Source organism: Danio aesculapii, chromosome 14 (genome assembly GCF_903798145.1).
Source record: "Danio aesculapii chromosome 14, fDanAes4.1, whole genome shotgun sequence".
Taxonomy (NCBI): domain Eukaryota; kingdom Metazoa; phylum Chordata; class Actinopteri; order Cypriniformes; family Danionidae; genus Danio; species Danio aesculapii.
In genome coordinates this window covers 26,115,866-26,135,799 of record NC_079448.1, presented here as the reverse complement: position 1 = coordinate 26,135,799, position 19,934 = coordinate 26,115,866, and the positions used below count along the sequence as shown (strand labels likewise).

General features: G+C 37.8%; 1 protein-coding gene across 4 annotated transcripts in view; it reads left to right on the top strand.

Annotated features, from left to right (window-relative positions):
* cpeb4a (cytoplasmic polyadenylation element binding protein 4a) overlaps positions 1–19,934 on the top strand; it is a 68,641-nt gene that overhangs the window by 45,134 nt on the left and 3,573 nt on the right. The window contains exons 1-9 of one of the 4 annotated variants that reach the window (XM_056471782.1): positions 8,459–8,538; positions 9,354–10,525; positions 11,800–11,890; positions 12,891–12,914; positions 13,121–13,297; positions 15,548–15,637; positions 15,878–15,996; positions 17,908–18,022; positions 18,230–18,411. In XM_056471782.1, coding sequence (XP_056327757.1) covers positions 9,416–10,525; positions 11,800–11,890; positions 12,891–12,914; positions 13,121–13,297; positions 15,548–15,637; positions 15,878–15,996; positions 17,908–18,022; positions 18,230–18,411 — 1,908 coding nt within the window. In that variant the 5' untranslated portion in view covers positions 8,459–8,538; positions 9,354–9,415. Of the gene's footprint in view, positions 1–8,458; positions 8,539–8,830; positions 8,972–9,353; positions 10,526–11,799; positions 11,891–12,890; positions 12,915–13,120; positions 13,298–15,547; positions 15,638–15,877; positions 15,997–17,907; positions 18,023–18,229; positions 18,412–19,934 lie in introns of those variants that run through there. The other 3 variants (XM_056471783.1, XM_056471785.1, XM_056471786.1) reach the window with 3 other exon arrangements.

The following is a 19,934-nucleotide window of genomic DNA, read 5'->3' as shown; positions in this document are numbered from 1 at the left end:
ACAATTTGAACACAAAATATTTCATGCTTTGTCTGGTCAACTTCATTTTATTTGTAAATATTTTGAGATTCTTTTAAATACTTTAATTAATCATTTCCTGTCACTCAGACCTGCAACACATTCCAAAAAAGTTAAGACAGGCACAGTTTAGGGCTAGTAATCAGGTAAATTGGTTAAATAATGATGTTATTTGAAACAGGTGATGTCAACAGGTGGTTGTAATTATGATTTGGTACAAATGCAGCATCCAAGAAAGGTCTAGTGCTTAAGAAGCAAAAGAGAGAATTATAGAAATGTTTAAAAACAATGTTCCCTAAAGAAAGATAGGAAGACATTTGGATAATCAAACTTCAACAGTGCATAACAAAATTAAAAGATTCAAGAAATTTGGAGGAATTTCACAACTGTGATCTCTAATTCCTCAGGCAGCCCTGCATCAAGAATCGTTATTTACCCATAAGCAAAATCACCACATGGGCTCAGGACTACTTTGGCAAACCTTTGTCAAGTACCACAGTATAGTTACATCCACAAATGGCAGTTATAACTGTGCTATGCCAAAAGGAAGCCCTATGTTAACAGTGTCCATAAGTGCCGTCAACTTCACTGGGCTCGGAGGCATCTGGGATGTACATCACACAGTGGAAACTGCACTGTGGTCAGATGAATCAGTATTTCAGGTATTTTTTTTGTAGAAAGGGACGCCGTGTGCTCTGGACCAAAAAAGAAAAGGATCATCTACTGTTATCAGCAAAGGTAACTTGTACTTCTGTGATGGCACCATTAATGCTGAAAAGTACATAGAGATTTTGGAGCACAACATGCTGCCTTTTCCAGGAATACCCATGCATATTTCAACAAGACAATGCAAAACCACATTCCGCATTACTTGACTGGTCTATGCAGTCCTGACCTGTCTCCAATAGAGAATGTGTGGCGCATTTTAAAGGGCAAACTGCGACAACAAGGACCCCTACTGTTGCCCACCTTAAGACTTGTTTGCAGGAAGATTGGGACAAAATTACACCTGAAACACTTCATCACTTTGTGTCTTTAGTCCTTAAACTTCTTTTAAGTGTTGTGGAAAGGAATGGCAACATTACAAAGTGGTAAATGCTTTACTGTTCCAATTTTTTTGAGATGTGTTGCAAAAACCGAAAATGGAATGCGTGTTTATTAAAATAAAAAAAAAACAATAAATCATGAGGAACACAATAAATGATGTTTGTTGTATCGCCTGCAATGAAATGAATCAAAGTAAATTTAGAAATCATTTCCTTTATTTATTTGCGTTTTCCATACTGTCCTAACTTTTTCTGATTTAGGAGTGTATGTATTTACACATTTATGTATTTACACTGTAAAAAAGCTACAAAAAAAATGGTAACCTGATTAGCAGTAAGTTTTCTTAATATGTACGGTGAATAAATTTGTTGAATTTGCTGAAATCACTATTCTTTTTAGTTTTTTTTTTAAACATTAATTATTTACATTTATTTATATATATATATATATATATATATATATATATATATATATATATATATATATATATATATATATATATATATATATATACATTTAAACTTGCCTAACTTGGTAAATGTTCATTACATTATTTTAAATTATGTGTGTTACCATGATGGTGTTTGGTAGTGTGAATGACACTAAGCGCCTTCTATATATTATGTTTCTCTGGGACCGATAAGCCACTATAAATTGATGAAATACAGTAGTTTACCATTAAATTTCAAAATTTATTTTAGTTACAACTGTATTTTTACAACATGCCAACCACAATCCTAGTTTTACCTTACATTTTATGGATTGTCACATCCATCACAATTTTTATGCATTGACAATTCTTAGACGTGTCATGTAGGTAGTTATTGTTTTCCTCTGCTGTGGGTAAAGAGGACTCAGAAAGTGACAGATGCTGCATGCCAACAGAGAGGCTGCAGTGAGGGGTTTTGAGCTGCATGGGCTGCCAGCTGCTTGGCTGCTTATCAGTCTTGGTCTCCAGTCGCCATTCTGAATAAGACGGGACACAGTTGCTATGGCAGCCAAAGTCCCATCAGGCATGACAGATTCACAGTTTTGATACAGGTTATTATAAGGTGTGTGATAGTATACATTTTGAAATGAAATGTGGTTGTGATTTTAAATGGTCGGAGGATGTCTGAAAGCTGAGGTACATGATCGATTCATATACATTGGCTGACACCTGGACAGCCATTTAAGTGAACTGAGCTGATTTTAGAGACTGTGCTATAATGCCTGAGATGATAGTGGTACATCTTAAGCTGTTACATTAAATAAATTATTTACTCACCATCCACCATCCAAACCAGTTTGAGTTTCTTTCCTTTGTTGAACACAAAAGAAGGATTAAAAATGTTGGAAACCAGCTGCCATTGTCATGCATAGTCTGCATTGTCATACAAAAATACACTTACAATCTGTCTTACAGTCTTCTTTTGTGTTTAATAGAAGAAACAGAACAGGTTTGAAACAAGTGAAGGGTGAGTAAATGACAGAATTGTCTTTTTGGGTGAACTGTTCCGTTAATTTCTCCACAGACTGTGCTTTCAGAAGTTGTGAAATAAAACATGCTTTCCAAACCATGCCTGTCCCTTGTGTACGTCTGTAAAAAGAAGTACACATGGGATACTATTTTAGAGTACAGATGTTCCCTGAAAGAGAGCTAGCAGCTTAATGCTTGCCCTGGTTTGCTCGAAATATCCTTTCATTTAAACATCTATGTCATTTCACACTATATAATTCTAAAATGTAAGCTTAAAGGTAGGATCAGTTTCACAATAATAAACACACAATGGTTTCCAAGAAATCAGTTTTATCTTGTCTCGCACTAGATAAGGACATATTTGGTTCTTTCCCTCAGCCCCACCCTGTAACAAAAAGATTTTTATAAGCAATGGTAAAATTAAGAGAGAATATATCAAAGAATATATTATTTGATATAATATGTATTCTTATAAGTGGTGTCTTTTAAAGCATCCCTACTAGTTTTATTATTGCCATGACATATTTACATGTAAAAAGGTTTGACACTCCTACTGAACACCCCTATTTACTGTTTTAACGTCAAAACAGAAGAACCCACATTTTCTGCTTTAAAGAACACAAACATCCTGACACAGCAGAACGTAGTTTTTGTTAAGTGAAAAAAACAGGAGTCTAGAAAAAGGACACATTATAAATCAAAGGCCTTTTAGAGAGAGAGAGAGAAACTGAAGCTCCCAGGATCTCCGTGGGCCATGAATAAGTGATTATGAAGGTCTGATGAATAATGAAGGTGGTTTGGAGATAAAGCAGAAAGCCGCTGAAGTCCTATGGTTTTCAGGTCTGAGGGTCAAAGGTTCAAAACGGCCCAAACTTTGTGATTGTGCGTTTACTAACTTATTTTCACTTTGTGCAAAACTAACCACCCCCTTTACACTTGAATAACCCAAGCCAGGCTTAGACAAGTTAAAACCAGTCCATGACAGGATCAATCTTAGACTTTGATCAAGACATTCACTTAAACATCGTAGATTATGCACAAACATTCACGCAGAGATTTGAGCTTGACTATGCAGACTACATCCACGTTTATAGGACCTTGATTTACTGTGGTTTTTGTTTGCAGTCATAAATCAATACGGTCATACATGTACTACAATTCTGCAATATATGCAGTCCATTAGTGTGTGTGTGTGTGTGTGTGTGTGTATGTGTGTAATCACTTCTCATACAGTGTTGCGAGTGTTCCTGCAGGTGTAATCTGCAGACCAAAGCAGAGAGCAGTGCTGCTTCCGTTGAGCTATTTCTGTTCTGTTCAAGCACCCAACCTCGATAATACACAACACACTGTCTGGCTTATGCTCCTTTAGTCTGCATGTCCTTGGCCAACAGAACTGTGTGCATGCATGTTGGGTGCTGCTTTCCATCAATAGCTGAGGAATAATTAGCATACCCGATCAAATGACAAATGCTTATGTTTAATCAGAATTTCAGATTGATTTATAATTTTAAAAAGTGTTGGTCTCAGTCCAAAATATGCTGAATGTGTATGTATTCAACTAAATGTTTAATTCTCTCTGCACAGTTGTCTACCAGGAGTAAAAGAAGGCCACAAGCACACTCTAGTCACAGCAAGTGAAAAGTTAGGAACGCCAAGCAGTATTGGAGCCTCGGGCTTAGGTGTGTGGCTCTGAGAACACGTTTCTTTCCACTTGAATGAAATTAGACAACATCAGCACTTTCGGAGGCAGGCTGAAACACACAACATATCTCTCACTTTCCTTTTCACTTCCTTAAAACACTCACATGGTCAGAGGGATTATCACTTTTTCAAAATCCTGTCTCATCTAACTTGCTCAGCATGCTCTCGGGGGGTTTAATTCTTTGGCCTGGGTTAAAGTGGACTTAAATGTACAATACTGCTGTGTTAGCTTCAAGCCTGAAACCCACTCAGGTGTAAAGAATAGGAAAATGACCTGTCTCCATTGATTAGACCCTCCAGAGGAAATGAATGCTCACATTCAACAGCACATCCACAGGGGCCATAAAATGTTCCAGGTCTGACAAGGTTGATTGATATCATTAGTCTCTTTATTTCGGTTGCTTGTACGTAAACAATTAATCAAGTATTTATTTTTGTGAAGGAATGTTAGCTTTATAATGAAATAACCAAAGGGAAACAAACAAATCACAAGCAAACATTAGATAACAAATTGGCAGCCCAGCGAGCTGCATTACATTAGCTTAACAGAGGTTGCAAGCTCTCGACGAGGCACAGTGAGTGAATCAGTGGTCAATAAACACTACGCTGACCTCCCTTCAGAGGTATTGACTGACCCTTCCAAGTTCTGAATTGCATTTTATGGCCACAAGTTTCATCAGTGCCTTTCTCCAATGTTTTTGATAGAGTTATCTGATTTGCTGTTTATGATACGAGTTCAATCCTGTTACAGTACAGAGAATCCAACGCTAGAATGGTCAATGGATATTAATCAGAGTAGATCTGATTCAAATTAAATCGAGGCTTTGAGAATCTTCAAACCTTGTCAAGCTGATAATTGACTGTATTTTCAATGATTCGTGAATTGAAAGATATCCACCATTACTATATGTCTACACTAGCATCAAATTAGCATCTATCATGACTAAGGCAATCTCCAAATTCTAAATAATTAAAAAAATATAAGCTAGACATTACCAGGAAAATAGCTTCAAAGTTTTCACCAGAACAGCTTTGTTGCTCTGTGCATGACTCGTGAAGTGAATATTCAGTGCGAGAACAAAACTGTCATTGTGCTCCTGCACAGTGTGTCTTGTTGCATTGCGTTTGGTGCGTGTGTCTGTGTGTGTTATTGTTCATCCTCTTGCGCTGTGACTCTCTGCTGCCAGGCCAAAGCAGAAGTTCTCACATGGCCAAAGCCTCTAGTCACATGGCCTGGGCATGTGCCACGCAGCGCTAGCAGTCAGTGCAAACCAACACTAAAGCTTCTCCCCTTTAAACCAGATAAAGGACAGTTTAAAAAAGCACAGGAGAGGGACTGAGACCTGTGGCCAAAAGCTTGAAGATTTTAATTGAAACCGAGAACATGAAAAAAGACTGCAGGGGAATCGATGTGAGGAAACTGAGGAAGGTCAAAGGAGGAGAGAGACAGAGAGAGAGAGAGAGAGAGAGAGAGAGAGAGATGAATTGCATGGTCATCTTCCCAGCTGTCCCTGTACATACACTGACATCGGCTTAGCTTTAAGCTACACATCAGGACAGACCGAAAGGGAGGGAGGGAGAGGGAAGTGTGTGCGTGTGTGTGCGCACATATCCTTGTGTTTTGTTAGTGTAACAGTGGAGAAACAAGAGGGAGGGGTCCTTTCCCAGCTGTTGCAGTGTTTGCACATGGTTTATGACACTGCAGTAGGCATAGCTCAATCCCTCCTCTAACACTGCTCACCGTTCACCCATCGTGGGTCTAAAATGTGCTGAGGGTCAAATAGGGACTCTGGAATTTGGGTTGAAGAGCTTCTGAATGAGTAATATGTCTTAAATCTTATAAGTAATATGTCTCTTATAATTCCTTCACATCTTTAACCTTGAGGGATACTGCATACAACATGTAACCCCCATTTCAAACCAAGGGCTGCGTCAGTAATACTGTTGCCATAGAGAGATATTAATTGCTTCAGAAATCCATGCATGCAACATTACAATGGCAACTGAAATATTTTTGTGACACCTTAAGCTTGCATTCTTTGAAAAGCTGAAATTTGGCTCACATCATGTTCTTAAATCTTTAAACAGAATGTGAAATAACACAAAACTGAATGCATCAATTGGAGATACGTCTAGCAGGCAACTACAACACAGATGCGTGAGACAGAACAGCATTACTGTGAGCTACAAGTGAAGATAGTTGTCTTTTTAATCCTCTGAGCAGCCCCCTCTCTGTACTTGTCCTTCTGCAAGATGACCTTGCGCGCGGTATCTTGTGACAGACCCACAGACAGACTGATGAAAGGAAAGACCACAAATGGTTATTCAGGTCCTGGCTCTGCCTGGTTTCTGGGAAACAGAAAGTGAGTGATGTCAATGATGGATGCATTTTAAACACGGCTGATTCATTCGTGGCTGTTTATGGCTGATTTACCTCTTTTTAAATACATGCCATGAAAGAGGAATCACTATATTCTCAGTCACAATGCAATTGCTTAGTTAGTGAACAATTTTTTGAACTATATAATTTATTAAACTAAGATTATAAGCAATAATATTCTGTGAACGCTTCATTTTTATTTGAGTTCATTAATATTTAGTATATTTTATTTTAATTTTAAAAATTGGTTCACCCAAAATGTTTTACATTTGCTGTCAGCTTTCTCATCCCCAGGTACATTGAGTAAAACAAAAAATATATACACATCGATATAGAGGGCAGGCCTGAATATCAACATTGATTATAGTATTACTTTTAATCCCCAGTCTCTGCAGTCCTTAGCATGTATACCGCATTCTGCAGTGTGCTCTTCCTAATGCACAAATGTAATAATGTTGTAAATAAATTTCCTCAGTCTATCTTTAGGATTCCTGGGTGCTCATTTTGATTTTACCTGTAATTTTACATGATGTTTTGACCCTCAAAATTTGCATTTTATTAATTATGAAGGCAACAGTTTCATTTAAGTATCTAATTTAATAATCTACTAAAGGGACAAAAGCCACACAAAATCACGTATGTCTGGTGTGCATCAAAAATCAGCATTAATGAGTACACCTCATTTTGAAAATTAATAATTTTTATCAATTTCTCAGTGAATATGGGTAATATATATTGGTGCATTTGAACAAAACAGATTTATTAAAAAGATGTATTTATTAAAGTAATATTTTAGTCACAGAACATCTTTAGAAACGGAAAGATAATTTCAACAAAATTATCAAAAAAAAAAAATGCACAATATAATATTTTAAAGGTTCCTATAGAAAATAGTCATTTAAATGAGAGATTGAGGAGGGTGTACTCATAGATGCTGAGCGCTGTATGTGGTTAAATTTGGACTGTGTAAAAAGATGTCTTGATTTATTCCTATTTTGGTAGACAGACTAACTATTAGAATAAAAACTGTGACATATACACAAATCGGTTGGTTTAAGACAGCCATCCAGCGAATGACATCCACTGTTATAAGTCAATGCTGCAGAGAAATGGATTGATTTTATCTGGTCTAGGCATGAATAGTCAAGCACTAAAACTCGATTACAGGCTGAAAATAGTAGCAGCTTACTTTAATGGGATTGCAGGCTGCAGTGAGCAGCAGAACTGGCCTACTGAAGGCATCCACGAGCCTCTAAACCCATCATTAAAAAGCTATAGACTGTGCCTGCCCATAAGTAAAAGCAGTGTGTGCAGGCTGAATGAATGTGAGGAAAAACAAGGCATGAATCTGTACCGTCATCAGACATTACTCTTTAACACCTGACAGCAAATGTTTATTTTTCATCCAGTCACGCATGTTTTTTCAAGCCAAGAAAATGCTTAAAAAAATCTAAAAATTATTTCTCTCAACTACTTATTCTATTTAAACCATGACCAATGTGACAATGACAAAAGAGGTGCATTGATTCATTTATAGACCATTTAAAGACATGTAGGTTCCTTACAGGCAGTCACTATTAATTCTATATATTTATCTATTGTTGAATATAGTGTTATTTAGGAATGTGATCAATGTCAATCTTAGACACAACGTGCAGACTGCAAATATTTAAACATTTCAAACCGGTCGTATAAGGTATTTACATTCTGGGCAGGTACAGTCACCCTTCTCTCCATGATAGAAAGTAACTGGTTGAGAAGGAGGTGTGGTTGAGATTCTCAGGTCCAATCAAATACCGCGTATTCCCAAACTTGGGCGGAGATTTTACTATACAAGGGCGGGGTTAAAGACGGAAGTTCAACCGGATTGGTCGTTCGCTTGTAATACTCACAAACCATGGTCATCTGCAGCCTGTCCTTGCAACTTGGAAACGTAAGAAAACCTGTATCATTCTCATTGTTGATTCTGAACAATCTTTAGCAAATCCAAAAACGCGTCGAGTGTGAATTGTTGGCCGACGATGACGCGTGATCGTTTTTATTCGCTGTCTTGATTATAACGCCGACTGCGATGCACGGTGTCATTAAGCAAGCAGAACACGAACGCTGGCGTTTGCAGTGAGAGATCTCAAATAATCCAGCGTTGCATATGAAGCAAATGTATTAGAAATTCACCGAGTATCTTTTGACATCGCACCCGTTGGATTTAATCGACGAGACGCTGTAAATGTGAGAATTTATCAGGTAGAATTTGCACCGAGGGGGACACTACCCCTATCGCACATAGACTGAAACGTCATCAACATTTTCCTGTATTTAAATGGTTGAGAGAGAGGAGGTCATTGCTGAAATAAGGAAGAACGCCGGTAGGTCATTTGCTTTTACTTGAAACATTTGCGATGACAATGCTTTGAAAATGCGTGCGTGGAAATCCTCCTTCAGCGGGCGTGCTGAATTATTAGATACGGTGGCCTGTGTCATGATGGTTTGTCGTGATGTTTAAAGACGACCCCGTTTTGCTTTGTAGAAATGTTGTCGGTGAAATCAACGGTGCACTCCCATTGGCGTTTCTCATTGCAGCGTGTTTTCCTCCTTTATTCCATGAATATTGATTGCAAAGTACATAGACCCATTATTTAACTGTGTTGCCTGTGAATGATGGCCATAGATGTAAGTGTGAGGATGAATAGAATAAGCACATAATGGTTGAAAAATTTAATTCAAGCATTTTTCTCTCTCACACACAAGGGTATTGAGACAAACTGAGGAAATTACGCACAAGTGAAGATTTACCTGATTAGGCTACATAAATGGGGGATTACGGCTTTCTGGTTAAAAACAACGCTGCAAACAAATCAGTTTTCCCAGTAAGAATCCATCCGCACTTGCAGCATACGGTCCACCACCAGACCACTCCACCAAGCCCCCCAGCTTTCATCAGCAACAACAACACTACCAATGGTGGAAGTGTTGGGTCTGCTTGGCTCTTTCCAGCTGTGACGCCCCACTCTAACATGCAAGATGATGTTTTGGAGTCTGAGATGTCTAAGGCTCCCCAATTGCAACAAGAGAGTCAGGAAGGACAAGACAAGCAAACGCTCTCTCCACCAGGTCACCAGGAACCCCCAGGAATCATATCTGAGTTGGACAATGCCATGCCAGAGGAGAATCAGCTGGAAAAGGGTACCATGGAGAATGCTAATGGAAAAGAGACGCTACGGCTTGAATCTCCAGTGTTATCAGGGTTTGACTACCAGGAGACGACTGGAATTGGTACTCTAGCACAATCCAGTAGCTCTTCCTCATCGTCCCTTACTGGCTTCAGCAGTTGGTCCACTGCTATACCCCCCAACCCCTCCACCTTGATTGAAGAGGTTGGCTTTTTCAATCAGGCTGCTACTACTAACAATGCTCCTCCTCCGCTGCTATTTCAAAGTTTCTCTCATCACACTAGCACAGGATTTGGGGGGAATTTCTCCCACCAGATTGGGCCTCTATCTCAACACCATCCATCTCCTCATCCCCACTTTCAACATCCTCATAATCAACACCGCAGGTCCTCTGCTAGCCCTCATCCACCTCCCTTCTCCCACCGCAGTGCTGCTTTCAACCAGTTACCCCATCTGGGGAATAACATAAGCAAGCCTCCGTCCCCTTGGGGAAGCTATCAGAGCCCCTCTTCCACCCCATCTTCGACTTCTTGGAGCCCAGGTGGAGGGTATGGAGGCTGGGGTAGCTCTCAGGGACGGGAATATCGCAGGGGAGGGGTCAATCCCCTTAATTCGATCTCACCTTTAAAGAAGTCCTTCCCAAACAACCAGACCCAAACACAGAAGTATCCCCGCAACAACTCTGGCTTCAACACTAAACCCTGGATGGAGGATACCATAAACCGCAACGAAAGCATCTTTCCATTTCAGGTAACTTAACCTTGATCTTTGCTAGCTGTGTGCTTTTGATGATTTTGATTGGGGAGCATTGTTTGCAGGTAATGTGTTTGCAAAGATGTGTGTATTGCTGATTAGATGAAAACAAATGTTTCTTTTTTTCTTTCTGCATTTGCTCCCTTTGGCCTAATCTGATAGTGACAGAGCGCTCATGTGGCCTGTTTGTTAGATAATATAGCTGTGATAGATCAAAGCTTAGATGAGTAAAGCTGTGCTGTTGCTCCACTTCTGGAAGCTGTGAATGTCACTGATATAAAAAGACATGGATGAGTGAGTCAAAGTCAGGGGATGGCACACAGCACAGGCAACAGGATGGGAACTGGAAATGTTGATTCTCATTTAACCACTTATGTCAGCACAATTACCAGTTATTCCAGATATGAACTTTTTTTCATAAATACCAGGAACTTTTCGAAATGTGGTCAAAGAGGCCTCTGTGTCTGACATGGATTTCAAAACAGTGGAAGACCAATGGATAATTTGATAAACAATATCTTGTGATTTTGAATGTTGTCTGCTTTTTAGGACATCATTTCCGAGCTATCTAGCAACTGTGGTACTGTAGCTAATTGTTGGTGGAATCGGTAAGCTTTACCTGTTACCAGTGAACAGCATTGTTATATGCTTTGGTACACAGCAAGATTATGTTCCTGCTCAAACCATGGTGACAACTGTGAAAACGCTCACTGTTTCACATGCTCAGAGTGTCCTCCCAGTTCAGTTTGCTGCCTAATACCAAGAACAAACATTGTATTGTGTTTGAAAGGCTTTTTCTCTTGGTAAGCACAGGGCTGTTGTGCTAACTCCCAAGGGCAATAGTGCATTTCATCAAAATAAAAGATTTTGTAGTCAATCCAGGTTATGAAGGCACCAAAAATCAGGTGACCACTGTAGAAATAGTTTTTTGGCAAATAAACAGATGTTACACAAAAAACCTTTTCTTTAGGTGTGTAGGCTTAGTAAGCCTTCTATGAGGATTTAAGTTATCGAATAATACTAGTAATGTACATGTCAAACTGTGTCAGTCTCGAGTAGAATTGAAGGGTTCGTGTAAACAAGCTAGATGCAGTTTTAACTGATCCTGATATGTTCTAAACAAAGTTATAGGATTATGCCAGCAGCATGGTGTTTTGGAAACTGTTGATGTTTCTCAAAGTTCTTTGTCTATTTTGCTAAATCTATTTATTACTTAAGACTGAATGGTGGGGTCTGATCACTTTTTTTTTTTTTTTTGGTCCTTTTTGCAGGAGCGTAGCCGGTCGTTTGATGGTTTCAGCATGCACTCTCTAGAGAACTCTCTAATCGACATCATGAGAGCCGAACAGGATTCTTTGAAAGGTAATTTGGTAGTAATCATTGCGTATCCTGTAAATGATTATTTATTCAAGATAGATAGTCTATTGATTAATCATTTGAATTTTTAGGCAAAGGCACAGGAACTCTATTGTCTCATCACTTGTTATAGAATACATAAGTGTTATATATGTAAATGTATTTTATACATCCTGTATGCAAATGTAGCTCTGTCTTTATTCCTATTTGTTAGCTGGATTTAGATTAGTTTTTTTTCACTGCCCCTGAGTTTAGATCTAGTATGCAATCTCATCTCAAACACAGTAGTTTTACTGTATCGTTTGTTCTTTTAATGCATGTTTTACATCAGATATGCTGTTTTCAATTCATATATTCTATACTTGTATCAAATTTGCTGTATCAATGCTTGATTTACTGCCAAATAGAAACTGACACGCAAGCTACTGTAACCTTTTGCAGCATTTAAGTAACGTATACGTCTCCACATTCTAACTTACAGTTTTGTGATTTATTGATGCCATAGGATGAGTGTTTCAAAAAGCACAGCCACAGATGTGCAGGAGACATTGAAATACTCTCTCAATATATCACCTAAGCTCCCTTCAGGATTTGAAGGCTAATCTAGGACAAACAGTGAAGAGTTTGACATGTAGTTGCTGCACAGACCTGGTTTGGTTTTTCCACGTAGTTATATATGCTAATGTATACATTTTAGTCACAGTGAAGCATAATGTTAATGAATACTGAATTTAATAAATGATTTATTAAAACTGAAAAATTGTGGTAAACCAAATTATATTGTATTGTATATTGTATTATTTTCTTGTTCAGAGTGTGATAGCGGTTATCTTATGCTTTCCAATACTTGTGGTCTTAAATGTTTATAATATGATTGACCATTTTAATACTGATAATCAGTTTTACCAACAGTGTGTGTTAGCATCTGACTATTTGATAGCATCTGATAGCAATTTCTAAGTGTTTCCTAATAAGACAATTTTATTTTGTCTTATTTGACATGCAGCAAGGAATTATGGGAGGCGACGAGGTAAAGATCTCGGAATTATATTTAAACCTTTGATCTGTTGGTTCATGTCATTTCTTTTCAAGTTACAGCATGCCTTATGTTAAATTGTGTTGGTTGCCTAGGCAGGGTTTTTGTACTCTTGTTGTGTTTAGAGTCTTAGCTCATTGTATTCAAATGAGGAAGTGTATTAATTACACTGAATGGATTTTGGGGCTATTTTGTGACAGGTCACTCATCATTGTTTCCCATGGAGGATGAGCGGAGTTATGGAGAAGATGAGAGGTCTGATCAGAGTCTGAGTGGACTGGGCTCACCACACAGTTTCCCTCACCAGAATGGTGAACGGATCGAGCGATATTCTCGCAAGGTCTTTGTTGGTGGTTTACCTCCAGACATAGACGAAGGTATTAAGAGATAAAAGATGTCAGTCATTCAAATAAATTGGCTCTAAAAAAGGACCGTCAGATAGCAGTGTTCTACTCAGTCAAAATATATTGACTAGTGTTTTTGTATATTAAACTGCAAAAAGACTATTTAAATATGAAGTCTGCATGTTAAATGTGTCTGTGAGTGAATGGTGAGGTCTCACTTACTATATCCATATTCAAGCATGTTTGATGCTTTTAGCATTTTTACCATCTGTCGTCTGCCTTTATGTGTTGATGAACACACTGAGCATTTACTGCTCTGAGTGTCACTCCATGTGTATTTGGCATTTTATGTTATATGTACACAAACGCATTACAACAACCTATCAAAGTAATAAAAAAAAATACTTTGCACGTTTACTTCTCAAAGTACTGGTGGTAGTAGTAATAAAATTAACAGGAATGATAGAGAATTTGAAAGTACAGCTTCATAGGGTTCCTGGTATTACAGTTTTATTAAGTTGTCAAACTGATTTCTCATGATTTGAATTAACTGGAAATTATTACTATTTATTTTAACCAATAAAAAGGAGTCTGGAAAAATTTAAAGCAGAAAAATACAAAACGATTACAATAATAAAAATAAAACAAAAAGCAAGCTGAATTTGGGGATAAAATAGACCTGATTTCTTGGTGCCCTAATATATACAGTGTATCCGGAAAATATTCATAGCACTTTACTTTTTCCACATTTTTTTTGTTACAGCCTTATTCTAAAATGGATTAAATACATGTATTTCCCCAGATCAACATACAATACCCCATAATGACATTGTGAAAAAAATTGAAATTGTTGCAAATTTATTAAAAAATAAAAAAAAAACCTGAAAAATCACATGTACATAAGTATTTACAGCCCTTGCTCAATACTTTGTTGATGCACCTTTGGCAGCAATTTCAGCCTCTAGTTTTTTGAAAATGATGCACACCTGTCTTTAAGAATTTTTGCCAATTCCTCTTTGCAGTACCACTCAAGCTCTATCAGGTTTAATGAGAGGCGACGGTGTACACCAATTATTACATCTCTCCAGAAATGTACAATAGGATTTGGGTCTGGGTTCTGGTTGGGCCACTCTAGGACATTCTCAGAGTTCTTGTGAAGCCACTCCATTGATATTTTGGTGGTGTGCTTTGGGTCATTGTCCTGCTGGAAGATGAACCGTCGCCCCAGTCTGAGGTCAAGAGCACGCCAAAGCAGGTTTTCATTCAGGATGTCTCTGTACATTGCTGCATTCAATCAGCATCTTTCCCCACAGCATGATGCTGCCACCACCATGCTTCAGTGTAGGGGTGGTATTAGCCTGGTGATAAGCGGATCCTGGTTTTCTCCAAACATAACGTCTGGCATTCACTCCAAAGAGTTCAATTGTTGTTTCATCTTACCAGAGAATTTTGTTTCTTATGTTCTGAGAGTCCTTTAGATGCCTTTTGGCAAATTCCAGGAGGGGGAGTGGCTTCCATCTGGCCACTCTACTATACCTGATTGATGCGTTGCTGCACAGATGATTGTCCTTCTGTAAGGTTCTCCTCTCTCCACAGAAGAACGCTAGAGCTCAGACAGAGTGACCATCTGGTTATTGATCACCTCCCTGACTAAGGCCCTTCTCCCCCGATCACTCAGCTTAAATGGCCGGCCAGCTCTAGGAAGACTCTTGGTGGTTCCAAACATCTTCCACGTACGGATGAGGCCACTGAGCTCATTGGAACTTTCAGAGCAGCAAAATTTTTTCTGTAACCCTCCCCAGCCTTGTGCCTCGAGACTATCCTGTCTCTGAGGTCTACAGACAATTCCCTTGTCTTCATGCTTAGTTTGTGCTTTGACATGCACTGTGAACCCTGGGACCTTTATATAGACAGGTGTATGCCTTTTCTAATCATGTCAAATCGACTGAATTTACCACAGGTCAGCTCCAATTAAGCTGCTGAAACATCTCAAGAATGATCAGTGAAAAGAGAATGTTTTTTTTTTTTTTTTAAATAAAATTGCAACAATTTCAACAAATCTTTTTTTCAAATTGTCATTATGTGGTATTGGGTGTAGAATTTTGAGGAAATAAATGAATTTAATCATTTTGGAAAAAGGCTGTAAAATGTGGAAAAAGTGAAGTGCCATGAATACTTTCCGGATGCACTGTATTGTTTTTATTATTAGTTATTTATTTATGTTTTTTATTTTGTGCAGCAACCAAAACAAATTCTTCATATGTATTGTGTATGCAATTTCAGATGAGATTACTGCCAGTTTCCGACGCTTTGGACATTTGTTTGTGGACTGGCCCCACAAGGCAGAAAGCAAATCTTATTTTCCACCTAAAGGTGAGTTTCAGAATCATTTGCAAGGACTGCACACTGAATAAGAAATGAGTCATGCAGACATCAGCTTCTTTTGTTTCAGTTCAATTCTGTACTGCTAAGTGGGTGTGTAGATGGCAAACCCATTGTTTAAAGCTGAACTCAAGATGAATATCACCACTGAAAAAGCTGCAGGTCAAGGTTATTGAGAGTGACTGGTTGTTTTTTTGCCTACATACCCTCAGTGAACCTGTTGTCTTTCAGGTTATGCGTTCCTCCTGTTTCAAGACGAGAGCTCAGTCCAGGCACTGATCGACGCCTGTATGGAAGAGGATGGGAAGCTGTATCTCTGTGTTTCTAGCCCTACAATCAAAGACAAACCAGTAAGTTCCAATTCGGAAGATTGTATATCATCAGCATTTGTGATAAACCACCAAAAAAAAGAGGAATATCAATTCTTAAATTCAGTTCAATTTTTACAGTAGAAATGAATGCTATTATATTGGCTTTGGAATGGATGGCCTATGAAACAAAAATTATTTTAATTGTAGATTCAAAGTCATGTCTTCATGGTTATTAGTAATTATCATCTGGAACTAGTAGAGATTTATCACATACTTTTTGAAATTTTAATATCTGGTTTTGTTAGGTACCTGGACACTGTGAAATTACAGGAAATGAAAAAGCAGACTTTCCTGCAAAAGTAGCACTATAAACAAACCCCAAATTTGTCCAGTACCTCCTTTTGGACCTAAAACCAATAATTTGTTTATGCATTAATGATAAGAGAGACAAATAGGAAACGTCACTCTGGGGTGACACATTTTTAATACCTAAAGTTGCTCAAACGCTTCAATTATAAAAGCACTTTAACTGTCAAGCATGTTTAATTCGATTGAGTCTGCTTTTATTCTGTGAGAAACTTTTTATTCAGCTCATTCTTTTGAAGCAATTTTTAAAGGTGCAGTATGTAAGTTTGACACTCCGTGGATGAACTAGATATTGCATTCCGGGATCAAAACAAGCACAGGTTGCCAGATTGAGGACCAATTAAGTCTGATGATTGAGCCTAAAGGCTGATTTAAGTCGTGTTCTATATAAAAGCAACAGCACGCGATGGAAGGAATAATTTCCAAAAGGAGTTTTCATTTCAAAACAACACCTTGAATTGATATATTAGAAACGGTTTCTATTTCTTGCAGCTGAACAACCGAAAACTGACAATAAGGTACACCTCATGTGCTTTATTCAGTGTTAAATGCTAATAATGTGAGTTTGACATTTATTGCCATACTACTGAAAGCAGCAGCAGATCTTGGGGGAAAAAAAAGGTTTGAAATTGAACTTTAGAACTGTGACTCAAAACCAACACATATCAGTGATTCAGCATGTACATTTAATAATGTTAAAGAGTTTTAATATGTATTAATTAGATTATAAACCTTACATTTTCGTGAGTGCATATTCTGTGCTTCTGAATGGCTGTATTTAAATTTCTGTCATGTTTCGTCTGGTGCAAAAAGCCAAATAGCTTATTGCAAATCTCGTCACGTAGCATATTGTTACAATATATGGTACAATATAACCTGCTCACCTAATGTTTACGCTTGTAATATTTATGTTATTTGCTAATTAATAACCTCATGTGGAACTGTGTCTTATTTCGGAGTCTGCTACGGTCTACCAGAGGTTGCATTTCGGCCACGGGCGCATGCTTTGAGAGCCTTTCTGAGTGAATGAATGAATGAAATATGAGGTTTTCCAACAAGGCAACCTGAGATGCTGAAATATAATTGGCTAAACTGGCATTGGGTGGGTCAAACGAACCAAAATAAAGACAGCGCTATGGCACGGAACTCCCATTTTCAAATCAGAATATCTGACTTCAGCATTGTTTTTCAGATAAACAACAATGTTCACTTAGCATGTTTCTTCAATATCTGCAAACATATGCTATTTTTATGCTTTAGAAGAGTCAAAAACTTACATAGAGCACCTTTAATACTGTTAATTCAAATACGGTTTAGAGTTTTAGCTAAATAAATTGTAGAACTTCAATATAATTTCTATCTGCTGGATTCCTTTTTCTTGCCATAGAAATGGCCATAACACAAACCACCAGTAAGCTATTAAAAGCCTGTTGTTCCTGTCCTATTTGTTTTTAGGCTTCTGTGAAAGCAGTTGGAGCGTTTTACAGTGAAAAATAAACACACTCCATTGTTTTGATGACATCTTACTGATATTTGCTGTATAGAAAATGGCAAACCAATGGTTTTATGTTTGTGTATCTTTAGGTCCAGATACGACCCTGGAATTTGAACGACAGTGATTTTGTGATGGATGGCTCTCAGCCCCTTGACCCCAGAAAAACAATCTTTGTTGGGGGAGTTCCACGGCCTCTACGAGCTGGTTTGTTTGGCTTCCAGATATTTCCAGGAACTGTCAGTTTTCTTTTTAGTTAACACAGTAAATCTGATCTGTTTTTTTGCATATATTTATATGTATTCATGTTGGTGTATAATGATTTTTGCATTTTTGATTTTTGAAATCTTATTCTTCCACTTATTATAATACTTTTATTTATTTATTTTTTTTCAATTGTTTTTTTCATCACAGTGGAGCTGGCGATGATTATGGACCGACTGTACGGAGGGGTGTGTTATGCTGGCATTGACACGGACCCTGAGCTAAAGTATCCAAAAGGGGCTGGACGCGTGGCCTTCTCCAATCAGCAGAGCTACATTGCTGCTATCAGCGCTCGCTTTGTGCAGCTGCAACATGGAGAGATCGATAAACGGGTGAGAGTGGGGGTCGGAGCTTTGAGCAATGTAGTTTATGCAAACTGATATAGTCAAGCCCATTTTGCTTAGCTTCAGCTAGTTCTTCCTTATATCAAATATCAGCTCCATCTACCGCAGAGCTGTTCACCTGATGCAGTCATTTTTGTATTCTCTGAATCTCTCTGGGTGATCAGATCGTTCACAGTTTAGTTTTTGTGAATTGGTCAGCATTTATTGCTCTGCAATTCATATTCAAATGGGTGTGTGTCTAGTTCCTTGGGGTTACTCTTAAAATATTTAAATGAAGCCACAGAAAGGTTGTTTTGTTCATTTGTTATTTTTTTGATCAATTACTCTGTTAAAAAAAAAAAAAAAAGATCCCATCTTACGTTTTTTTTCTGCCGCTAAAAAGACTGCTTGTTTACTGTAAATTACAATCTTTTCATAATGCATTGCAAATGTTTACTTGTTTAAATTGGGAGTGTCAAACTCGAATTAAGGGCAGTGTCCCTATGTACTGGCCGAATTTGTTAAACTACTGCTCACAGTAACAACCATCCAAATCATTATTATTATTATTATTATTAACAACCATACTAATCATTTTAGGATGGTGTTTGATGGCCGAACAGAGCAAAAACAAACATTAGTATTTATACAATTTCTCCCTCTAACTGTTATATAATCCTTTGTGATCATGCTGTTAAAACGAGGGAAAGTTTAGTATTGTCTTCGTGGCATTATAGGGTCACTCTAACTGCATTTTAATAGGCTTCATTTAGTGAATTTTCATGGACTGGATGTGCATCTTGTACCTTGCTAAAACCACAATTATTATATCATAGCAGACATTAGCTATGCTTCCATCCAATAATGTAAATTACATTTACGCGCATAACTAGAATATTGTATAAAATATGTGCGAATAAAGCAGCGTTTCCATCCAACTAGTCAAAGAGAACAAAATGACCACTTCCTGATTAACTGGTGCCAAATATCAAAAGTAAAATCAAAATTTACTATGGTAGGAGAAGTCTTTTATTTAATAAATGGCTTGTGCCTCAGAAGACAGTATGCCGACAGGCATCAGACGCAGAGCACAGAAACTCTTGGCAATTCTGGAGGTAACTAATAATATAATTACACTAATACTGAAATGGTTCAGGCGTTTTAGAATGACCAAACAACATTTCAGATGTTTTACAATGTGCTCAGCCTGCTGGTTTATTCATTAACACACATTTTTATCATCACATGATCTCTTATAACAAAATCACATGACCTTTTTTTTAATGCACATACTGAAATTTGTTTGGTAAAAGTGTTTCCATCATAGTTTGTCTCTTCTTATCAAATAAAAAAAAAACTTCCTACACTGTTATTTATTCATTTTCTTGTCGGCTTAGTCCCTTTATTAATCTGGGGTCGCCACAGCGGAATGAACTGCCAACTTATCCAGCATTTATTTTACGCAGTGGATGCCCTTCTAGCTGCAACCCATCTCTGGGAAACATCCACACACGCTCATTCACACTCATACA